The sequence below is a fragment of the Nelumbo lutea genome, chromosome 6, assembly GCF_056320005.1.
Source record: "Nelumbo lutea isolate HS-2025 chromosome 6, American lotus-T2T, whole genome shotgun sequence".
Lineage (NCBI taxonomy): Eukaryota > Viridiplantae > Streptophyta > Magnoliopsida > Proteales > Nelumbonaceae > Nelumbo > Nelumbo lutea.
The window spans coordinates 4,487,591-4,496,077 of record NC_142689.1 but is presented as its reverse complement, the minus strand read 5'-3'; the positions used below and the strand labels follow the sequence as shown (position 1 = coordinate 4,496,077).

General features: G+C 36.7%; 1 protein-coding gene across 1 annotated transcript; it reads left to right on the top strand.

Annotated features, from left to right (window-relative positions):
* The first annotated feature begins 1,001 nt into the window (after positions 1 to 1,001).
* LOC148846939 (UDP-rhamnose/UDP-galactose transporter 6) lies at positions 1,002 to 6,931 on the top strand. The gene is made up of 6 exons (XM_088952382.1): positions 1,002 to 1,359; positions 1,562 to 1,813; positions 4,438 to 4,622; positions 4,717 to 4,917; positions 5,377 to 5,538; positions 6,390 to 6,931. Exons 2-6 carry the CDS (start codon positions 1,684 to 1,686, stop codon positions 6,717 to 6,719), a joined length of 1,008 nt encoding a protein of 335 aa, XP_088808508.1. The 5' UTR covers positions 1,002 to 1,359; positions 1,562 to 1,683; the 3' UTR covers positions 6,720 to 6,931.
* The last annotated feature ends 1,556 nt before the right edge of the window (positions 6,932 to 8,487 follow it).

The window sequence follows — 8,487 nt, the reverse complement described above, 5'->3', positions numbered from 1 at the left end:
TTACTTATTTTTCATTCATTTATGTTTCACATTTAACATTATTATTACGTTCAATCAATCATATCTGATCTTATTACCACAAACACAGAGCCTGCCTGAGTGCCTTATGTTTTTTTTTTTTAATAAAACTGTTATCCAACATAAATAATAGCATTTAATACGTTATTTGCTTTATGAAAAATCTATAAAACAAATTTAGGAGAAAATTGGACGTCCTTGGAACTAATTGGCTCATGCTGCTGCCTTGAAGTTGAATGGTATACTGTGCTCCCTTAAACGACTTAGATCTTCCACGTGGCAACTTAATTGGAGAAAACATACAATACTATGGTCTATGGAAATTCGTTACAGGTTACACTATAATTATTTTAATTGCTCGATCTGTATTTATTTATTTATTTTATAGGAATAGCAACAAAAAGCCAAAGCATACATAAATCATGCAACCATCCAACACCGTTTGTCTGTAACGATTTGCCATTTCAGAAGGGCCCCACAGATGATAATAGTACAGACTACAGATAGGTCGCCACTCATAATTTCAACGATGTGTGTGAGGTATTATTGTATACAAGGGAAAAAAAAAAAAAAAAAAAACAAACAGACAACTTTTATAACGTAGATGGAAGCTTACCGTGATTTGTAGGTCGAGTCCGAGACTTTTGTGAAAGAATTCAGGACGAAGCATTCAAAACTGAAGTCTACGACTACCAGTTCATTTTCGCTCCTTCATGATGCCGAGCAACTCGTTGATCGACACTTAACTAATATTATATTAAGATTTGAAATATTTTATTCGGATTAATTTTCAAATTGATTACGTGTCCATCAGTGAGTTGCTGGGAGGAGCGAAATTGAACTCCACTTAATAAAAAAGACTCATCAAAGTCTCCACATTACTCCATGCTCGTAGAGTGCGACACATGAGATCATCACCGTTTAATTTTAACGAATTAATTGTTCACTTTAATAAGTGAAATTTAGTGGTCCTAGGATGGACCAATCATTCACGTCTCTAGTCCTAACCGTTGGATGATCCTGGTAGCCCGCATCACGAGAAAAATCGAACGGGCAAAAGCCTAGGGAGGACTATTTCTTCAGAAGGATTATTGACATAATTCCTTTTCCTTTTCCTTCACTGAAGAAGAGGGGTGCTAACTGCTAACGGGGGAGAGTGGTCGACGTCCCGGGCGCGTGTTTCTTTACCAACGGCGACCCTTCGACCCTTGCCTGTTAGATCTCTTCTCATCTCAGATGTCCCACTCCCAGTAGAGAAAGCTAACCCTAATTTTCTCTTCCGATCTCAGATCGGGTTCATAATCTCCACACGTTTACTCATTTTCCAGGGATTGGTTTCAGGTCAGATTTATCCCGCGTTTTCTTTGTTTATTCTTGTTATTTTGTCATGGAATTTCTCGATGTCTAGCAAACAAATTTAATGGATTTGGAGGGGATCTAGGGCTGCTTTTTCAGTCATTGGGTAGTTATTTGAAATGTAGATCAAAGGAATCATGGATGCGAAATTCTGTTTCTGATTTGCTCTAAATATGCATTTTAACAGATAGATTGGTTGGATTACTAGAACAGCTATAAGAAACAGTTGATTATTTCATATAAGAAGCTCTTGATTTTGCTTTCATGGAGATTCAAAGGTAATATAGAGCTTCAGAGTCGTAGGTGAAAATGGCCCCAGCTAGCAAGTCTGAAAAGAAGGCGGCAGTAGATGCTGCCTCATGGATGTTCAACGTCGTCACTTCGGTCGGAATCATCATTGTTAACAAAGCTTTGATGGCCACGTACGGTTTCAGCTTCGGTAAATTTCCTCCTTCGATTCTCTCTTGCATACTTTTGGTTGCCTGGGAAAAGGTCGGTCTATTATATATAGTTTATAAGATATTTTCTCTATGCAACTGAAAAGGTAACTTGCTTGTTGCAATTTTTTTGCATTAGATAATGGTGCGTAGGCTTTGACTGAAGTCGCTGTTTAGACTTTGGAGTGTAATTGCGACTCTGTTCAGTTATTGTGTCTCCTCAACTGTAACCTAACCAAGTTGCATATAATCCTTGAATGTTCATTTTATATGACACTATGATTTAGCTTTTTCTGTAATCTTCTTGAATTCAATGTTACTTCTCTGTATTTTTTCTTGCCGATGATGTATATAATTGATGCCTGCCTTTTATTTTGTTGATTCTTTGGAGCTTAAGGTGGTTAAGATATTGCCAACTCCTGAACATGATTCACTCTTGAGAGGTGAACACCCTTTACCTTCTGTGAAGTTGTGGAGAGCATCTATACTTACTCTGTTAACCCTTGGTTGGTGGCTCCATTGCAAATTTAATTGTCTATTGTTTTTTTAAACATTTCCTTGAGCATGTCATGTTGCTTTTCCTTTTAGAAAGAAATGGTGATGGATTTAATTGTGATCAAAGATGATCTTAGTTATTGTAAAGAGAGGAAAGATTAATCCTGTTATAAGGAGCTAAGAGCCGGGAACAGTACAAGTAATACAAACCAGCATGACAAAGAACTTAAGATAAAAGAACGTATGAGAGTCAGAAAAAAGCAGCTGAATCCAGACCTATAGATGTATCCGTGGTCCTGATGTTCCTGTTGCAGCTCCACCCTTACAACCCTTGCAAATTCATCTAAGGCATTATGCAATCTGGAAATCCGCCTGAGCAAGTTATTCAAGCAATTAGTAAAAGCCTTTTCCTCTTTGATAAGAATCTTAAAGCCCATGGACCATCCATTGCCAAAGACATCCATTCAATCACTACTTGGTAGTCACTTTCAACCAATAGAGCACTCCAACCTGATGAGAAGGTCAATTGTAAGCCTTTGCAAACATCTAAACTCTAAGCATATTGTCTGCATGATCCAAAAGGACCTCAGTAATATTGGGGGAGCCAGGGTTGCTATAGCAAATTTATCAAAGTTTCTTTTGAGAAAGAGGTAAGGTATTGTTTTGAAATTATACTGTAAAGAGCAAAAAACATATATCTGTCCAGTGTGCTCCATGTACAGCCAGCAACTATACAGAGAAGCCACCCAAAAAACTAGCAGATTTATCAAAGTTAAGTTTCATTACTCACTGCCCAATGCAACCTGGTCTTGAATGTCAGATTTTGTTATGGATGACCGGCTACTGTTTGCCATCCCCTGAAAATGGACTTCATGGGTGTGCCTTTTGAACTCCTTTCTTATAGGTGTTGAATGGGTTACTCTCACTGGGATAGATCAATAATTGTATTTGCCTCTTGCTTGTTGTTGTTGAAGATCCTTGAATTTCATTAATTCCAAATGCCCTAAAGGTCATTAACTAAATTCAATTGTGTGACATAGCTTTGATGTTCCTATCTACATAAGTTTAGCTTGTGATATTACTATCCACATAAGTTTAGGTTGCTATCTTGATCCTTCCTCTCAATTATGTGGCTCTCAAGGTCTTTAATGAAGTCTTAGAAGGTCAACTGTGGTTTTTAGGTGCCCGTAAAAAGAGTATTTCTGGTCTTACTTGTCCTCAAGAGTTGCATTGCTTCCCCTACCCTTTGTTGTAATTATGCTTATTTTGTTTTCAACTTTCACCTAATATAATTCATGGTATAATGCTCCATGTTTGTGTATAACGTACCTCTCAAAATATTGGAACAATAAATTCTTTTCTTGGTTTCAGAACATTCTTTTGTTTTGGAATTTAGATATCTAAAATATCAGTATTTTTACCTTTCAGGAAAAAAAAAACTGTCTGAGTTTGGTAAGTTGCATGGAATCTTGAATGCCAGGTTTTTTATTCCAAACTAAACTACACACCTTCGAATTGTTTACCTTGTTATAAAGAGGTTCTCTCCCCCAAGCCCAAAATTTTGATCATTTCACCATGCTTACTTTGTAAAGTTTTTAAGCTGATGTTAATATTTAAGTTGCTGATAAAAAAATTAAAAAAAATGAAGTTGCCAAGCCAATATTAACATTTAAATTTCTGCTCTCATTGATGGTCTTAGCGGTACCAAATGCAGAAAAGTTTAACCCACCAGGGGGGGGGGCTTTTATGGTAATGTTCTCTACTTGAATTGAATCTTATTACCTATTAAAACTGATACTTATGAAGCTACTATCTGTGGTTGTCATTCTCAATTCTAATCGTGGATGTTTACTCCCCTTTCTTAATACCTGAATGTTTTAGTTTCTCATGCATTTAATGACATCTTCTGTCACTTTTACTCCTGTTATCCACCTTGCTTTTTTCGATGAGACTATTTGCTGTAACTGGCAATTGGAAATTTCTTTCTGTAAAGTGATCAAGCGTTTTTAACTAATTTTGTTCATCTTATTAGTTGATAGTGCATTTTCCTTTTCTGTATGTATCTTGTACTAAATGGCAATATGCCTGTTTGGCTCCTGAAAATGGGGCCAATATTTATGATCTCTTGCAGCAACAACATTAACAGGTCTGCATTTTGCCACCACAACACTTATGACCCTTATTCTTCGGTGGCTGGGATATGTCCAGGCCTCCCATCTGCCACTACCTGAGCTTCTGAAGTTTGTCATTTTTGCAAACTTTTCCATTGTTGGGATGAATGTAAGCCTAATGTGGAACTCAGTTGGATTCTACCAGGTCAGTTCTGGTATCTGCTAGGTTTTATTCTTCATTTGACTTACAAGTGTCGGTAATTCCAGATTAAAGTATATTTTGTACTATGATTTGTCAGATTGCGAAGTTGAGTATGATCCCCGTATCCTGTCTTCTTGAGGTTGTCTTTGACAAGATTCGATATTCTAGAGACACGAAACTTAGTATAGCAGTTGTTCTACTGGGTGTTGCAGTCTGCACTGTCACTGATGTGAGTGTCAATGCTAGAGGTTTTATTGCTGCTTTTGTGGCAGTCTGGAGCACTTCTCTGCAACAGTATGTAAGTCATTCATTGCTAAAATCAGCCGTCTCTCATGGATTCTTCTGGCCAGTGGATCTATATTTTTGTGTTTTTCTTTATAATTTATATTTTTACATAGTATCGCCAAGAAGATAAAAGGAATGTTATTATCTTGGTTGGCTATGCATTTCTTGTTCAAAGGAAGATCCTTCAACTCTTTTTTTTTTTTTTTTAATTTTTATGCTGATTTTCTGTTTCTGTAATTAGAGTTCCTGATATACATAAACTCTTTTTGTATATTCCCCACTATACAGTCCCTTGTTAAACAGGGGTGATGACCTTTCTCTTTGATACAATGCTTTTATCAGTTTTTCAAAATTATATTTCTATTTTCTACATAATGTCATCTATATTACATATCTTCAGACTTGATATGAATTTAAGCTGAGGTGTCTGTGTTAGATCTATTGATTCTGTTAATTTTGTCTGTCTATGCAGTATGTACACTTCCTCCAAAGGAAGTACTCACTTGGATCCTTCAACCTGTTGGGCCATACAGCACCAGCTCAGGCTGCATCACTGCTGTTGTTAGGACCTTTCCTGGATTACTGGTTGACAAACAAAAGAGTGGACGCTTTTGACTACAACTTAATGGCCGTGGTAGGTATTGCATTTGTACATGGCTTCCAAAAGACAAAAGAAACAACACATTTATTTGGTGCTCATAGTTTTAAAATTTGTTTGGTTCCTGGATATTTAGGTAGGAATGTGTCTACTCAGGGTATCTAAGATGGTTATCTGTTCAAACTGTCTGATTTATACGTTTACATGTGGATGCATATACTATACATAACCTGTAAAAAAATGCATGTACTAACACAGTACCTGTGTTAGCTTCTAAGCTATGTGAACATATATGAATATATGTCCAAGAGCTTGCTAGTATTTTGTATTGATCAACATTTTATTGAACTTCTAGGTGTCTATATGAGCATAGGGATGTTGATGGATGTGACTGGTGCTGGGATTCTTGACAACTTTATTTCTTGCATACTATTCAATTTTTTTAGGTCCATGTTTTGACAAAAAACTTTTTTCTATTGGTGTTTTGTTATCCCATTCAAAGTGGTCCACTAGTTTCTGTTCCTGATAGATGATTTCAAGATCTGATACTTGTTATTTTAGAATGTTGTATGCTCCATTCATATAAGCATGTCTATTTGATATTATTCCCAATGTTTTAAAAATTGACCTGAATGTCGAACTGGAAAGCTATCTGGTTGTAGATTGAACAGTTGAACTGGGTGCTTTACCTGATGTAATTTCAAAACCGTCAAAACCAGAGACCTGGTCAGCCTTATGGGTCACCAGATCAGGGGTTTGACATTCTGGGTAAACAACATTTTGAATATATTGTTTGTTCCTACTTAGGCATATGCATATACTTTAGAGATGCATTTGCATTGACATGTTGCTCGAGGGTATTGATTTTGCTTCATTATTCCCTGCAGCTGTTCATTATTCTATCATGCACCATTGCAGTAGGGACCAACCTCAGCCAATTCATTTGCATTGGCAGATTTACAGCTGTGTCTTTCCAGGTCCTTGGCCACATGAAGACTATCCTTGTCTTGATATTGGGATTCATTTTCTTTGGAAAAGAAGGTTTGAATCTACAAGTGGTGCTTGGCATGATCATAGCAGTGGTTGGAATGATTTGGTATGGTAATGCTTCATCTAAACCAGGAGGGAAAGAGCGTAAGAGCCATTCATTGCCAACAAATAGACAGCAAAAGCATGGCGGACTGTCTGATTCTAGTGAACTTGATGAGAAGGTCTAGAATTAACACAAGGTGGTTGTCTGATACCATAACTTCTTACATTAAAGGGTAGAGCGACGTTTTTCTTCTATTTTTCCCCCAATTTTCTCTCCTTGACCGTGAATTTTTTCAAGGGAACAAATACTATTGGAATAGGATGCAGGTTCCCTAATATATTTATCTTGTCATAATCATCATTTATAGTAATTTGTTTTCCTCATGTTTGCAAACTATTTATTCTTCTCTAACTTTTTCTTCCCTTTGTTATCTTCATCCTGAATTAACTCGTGGGTAGAGTTCTGATAATGGTAGGGAAACACGTAAATCCCCATTTTCAGATCTTTTAGGACAGAACCCTAAAGCTTAATTTACTTTACATACCTTTGAATCTTTCAATCTGGATTATTCAACAGCTTTGTTGTTCTGGTCTCAACTCTCAACTGAATTAGGTTTACACTACAGGATACTCTAAGAGCCACTCTATGTTTGGTGTAACACGAATGATTCACAATGGCAGCAGTGAGTTCAAGATGAGTTGATCATTAACCCTTGGCAATTGAGGCCGTCCTGGTCCATCCGAGAAAATGAATGAACGTATGTAAGCAATAAGATTATTATGTTAATATACAAGACTACATTAATAACAAATACTCAAGGAAATCTACAAATGATTTTATTTCCATGTAAATATGCCATATTTGTACGTCATCTAACCTTTCGTAAATGAGCTTCAGCCCTTTTTGTTTCGTCTGATATCAGTACTTATCGTTATTCATCAAAAAGAAAATTCCATCGAACCATCTTTTTACACACATTCTCTCTATTGAAAGTGAACTCATGGGATTAGAATCGTTTACTTGTTTAAGGTTACTGTCGAGTAGGAGATTGGATACAGATGGAACAGGGGTGCATGTACTGATGTAGGCAAGACATTTGCCTCTTAAGTTTATTTCCAAGATTAAACAAATTGCAGTCAATAGAAAGATATTTTGGGAATTGCCAGAGCCTCAATGGTTTGAACTTTAAAGCAAATGTGATGGTGGGCGGTTAGTTCTATCAGTCCTATAGTTTCGTATTTTGGGGTGGTGTGACTTGTGAGGACGGATAATGGAAATTTTGTTGCAGCCATGTCAATAAAAAATTATGACCCGTACTCTCCATTAGGCTATGTTTGGTTTGAAGGAAAATGTAGGGAAAGGTAAAGAAATGTATACAAGATATGTAAAGGTTTCCCTACCTTTTCCTACTTTTTCCTTCAAAACAAACATAGCTTTAGGGGCCACTTGAATTTACCTGAAGACTGAAGTGGTTGAAGCGAATTACTTATTGCCTTTTCATTCAGTGAATAAGTTATCAGGGAGATTATGAACTCGTTGGGTTGTTTACTTACTGTATCCTTGATTATTTCATCTGCTAAAAGGCAAGTCAATAAGTCATTGAATTCAGCACCCTAAGACAAACTTAAAACAACATCTTTTATTCTTTTTCTTTTTCTTCCTACCTAATACAGGGTGAGCCAGGATAGGTCTGGTCTAGCCTGGCTACGAAAATCGAAAATCATATACAGCATATAATCACTTTTCACAAATACCTAGTGGCATAAAAATGTAATAGTAGGAATGTAGGATTGGGAGAAACCCCAAAGACCGATTGGGTTGGGCTAATCTTGCGTTAGCCAAGGCCTCAACGGCTCAACCCAAGCCCAACAGAACCAGGTTTCCATCTGTGGATCTGCCTTTTGTGACTTCTTTAATGATTTTAGATTTTTAGGTTAAAGAGCGGTCAATGG